General features: G+C 45.8%; 1 protein-coding gene across 5 annotated transcripts in view; it reads left to right on the forward strand.

Moving 5' to 3' along the window:
- The window catches only part of rock2a (rho-associated, coiled-coil containing protein kinase 2a), a 36,104-nt gene that overhangs the window by 24,206 nt on the left and 9,398 nt on the right, over positions 1–2,500 (forward strand). For all 5 annotated transcript variants that reach the window (XM_060871596.1, XM_060871599.1, XM_060871598.1 and 2 more), the window contains 9 exons: positions 116–222; positions 385–544; positions 670–830; positions 911–1,095; positions 1,216–1,285; positions 1,684–1,787; positions 1,880–2,066; positions 2,298–2,391; positions 2,483–2,500. The exon at positions 2,483–2,500 is cut by the window's right edge and continues 77 nt beyond it. In XM_060871596.1, the coding sequence (XP_060727579.1) occupies positions 116–222; positions 385–544; positions 670–830; positions 911–1,095; positions 1,216–1,285; positions 1,684–1,787; positions 1,880–2,066; positions 2,298–2,391; positions 2,483–2,500 (1,086 nt within the window). The remainder of the gene's footprint in view (positions 1–115; positions 223–384; positions 545–669; positions 831–910; positions 1,096–1,215; positions 1,286–1,683; positions 1,788–1,879; positions 2,067–2,297; positions 2,392–2,482) is intronic.

Here is a 2,500-nt window from a genome sequence, read left to right on the forward strand (position 1 = left end):
ATCTAATAATAAACACATTTAATGTTTAAGTTTTTTAATTAAAATTTAAATACTTTAAATAAACACTAAACAAAAGCACCTGGTGTTTGTTGTCTTCACCCTGTGTTCTGTGTAGCTCGTCTCTCGGGTCTGGAGGACGAGGTGAAGCAGTTGAGGCAGAGTTTGTCAAAAGCCGAGTCTGAGAAGAGAGAGCTGCAGGAGAAACTCACTGATTTGGAGAAGGTAACACACACACACACACACACACACACACACACACACACACACACACACACACACACACACACACACACACACACACAAAGCTCTTCCTCTCTCTTCTCTCTGCATTATACTTGATTCTAGTCCTTAAGTCCCTCCCTCTTGTTCCTGTGTGTCCAATAGGAGAAGAGCAATAAGGAGATTGATATGACGTACAAGCTGAAGGTCCTGCAGCAGAGTCTGGAGCAGGAGGAGGTGGCACACAAAACCACGAAGATCAGACTCGCAGACAAGAACAAGATCAGCGAGTCCATCGAGGGAGCCAAGTCCGAGGCAGTGAAGGGTACGAGTTCACTTACTAAAGGCACTGCAGTGTACGAGGTGTGGAGAGTGTGTATGAGGGTACAACGGGGTCACTTACTCGAGAACTAGTGTGGAGTTGTAAATCCTTTGTGTGTGTGTGTGTAGATCTGGAGCAGAAGTTGCAGGCCGAGCGTTCCTCTAAGCAGCAGGTGGAGAACCGGCTGCTGGAGCTGGAGAAATACAACTCCATGTTGGACTGCGATTACAAACAGGCGCTGCACAAACTCGATGAGCTGCGCAGGCACAAGGACCAACTCACCGAGGAGGTGTGTGTGTGTGTGTGTGTGTGTGTTCCTCAGCCAATCATGTTGTGATATGGGCTTATCAATGACTTTTTGTGCACTAGATGAAGAACCTGTCTCTAAAGATCGAGCAGGAGATCCAGAAGCGCACTCTGACCCAGAACGATCTGAAGGTACAGAACCAGCAGCTCAGCACCCTGAAGACATCAGAGAAGCAGCTCAAGCAGGAGATAAATCACCTCCTGGATATCAAGCGCAGCCTGGAGAAGCAGATCATGGAGCTTCGCAAGTACAACATCTAACAAAGCACCACACTCTTTTCCTTGTGGCTAAAAGAGCTGGTTAAATCTCTACTGATTGGGATTATATTAATTGTATCTGTGTGTGTGTGTGTGTGTGTGTGTTTCAGAGAGCGTCAGGATTCGGATGGACAGATGAAGGAGCTTCAGGATCAGCTGGAGGCGGAACAGTATTTCTCAGTAAGACTGTTTAGCTCCATACAAACATTCTGCCAGTTCCCATTTCCCACTTTCTTTCCTTATTTGACCACAGAAATGGAAACTGCCAGAAGTATGGAAAGCCATTGGGGTAAAAACAAAACAGTAATGTAAATAAAGAAAGTGGGAAACATATGGGGTGTAGTGTAGAGAACAGGAAGCTATGCCCAAATAAGGAAATCGGAAAGGAAGAAATGTGTCAGATGGGATGTAGAGAACAGAGCACTGTAGGTTAGAGTACAGAAAACTGACTACGTACAGAATGTGGGAAACAACAAGGGTCAGTAAAGTATGGAACAACAGTTAACGTGGAAATGCCATGGTGATTATCTTTGTGTGTGTGTGTGTGTGTGTGTGTGTGTGTGTGTGCGTGTGTGTAGACGCTGTACAAGACTCAGGTGCGGGAGTTAAAGGAGGAGTGTGAGGAGAGGAATAAGCTTTATAAAGACATGCAGCAGAATTTGCAGGAGCTTCAGGAGGAGAGGTGAGCACTGTGTGTGTGTGTTCATGATTTGGAGATGAAGAAGCTCATGAAATAGATGTTAACTGCAGTGTGTGTGTGTGTGTGTGTATCAGGGATTCTCTGGCTGCTCAGCTGGAGATCACCCTGACGAAGGCCGACTCGGAGCAGCTGGCTCGGTCCATCGCTGAGGAGCAGTATTCTGATCTGGAGAAGGAGAAGATCATGAAGGAGCTAGAGATTAAGGAGATGATGGCCAGACACCGACAGGAACTCTCTGAGAAGGACACCACCATCAGCTCGGTCAGTCAGTCTGCCTGGGGATCAGGAGAGTGGGAAAGTGTGTCGAAGCACAGGGTTTAGGGAACAGAACCAAATAAGGAGAGAGGGTAATGAAAAGTGTCCGATTTAGTGGACAGCCATAGGGGTCAAAGAAAAGGAAACCGCCACCAAATGTTGAACTTCTCTTATGTAAGATTTCAGACAATTTGATCACACGTTCTTACTAACGCTAAAATCCTACCGTGCGTTTAGTTGGAGGAAGCTAACCGCATGCTAACGAGTGACGTAGCAAACCTGGCTAACGAGAAAGAAGAGATGAACAACAAGCTGAAGGAAGCCATGGATGGTGAGAGTTTGGGATTTCTCACAAGTTGTGTTTTTTTTTTTTAATAGTTGAATGAATATTTTCTCAGAATATCGCCGTGTTGATTTTTCAGATCGGCAGAAGCTGAAAG

Source organism: Tachysurus vachellii, chromosome 6 (genome assembly GCF_030014155.1).
Source record: "Tachysurus vachellii isolate PV-2020 chromosome 6, HZAU_Pvac_v1, whole genome shotgun sequence".
NCBI lineage: Eukaryota > Metazoa > Chordata > Actinopteri > Siluriformes > Bagridae > Tachysurus > Tachysurus vachellii.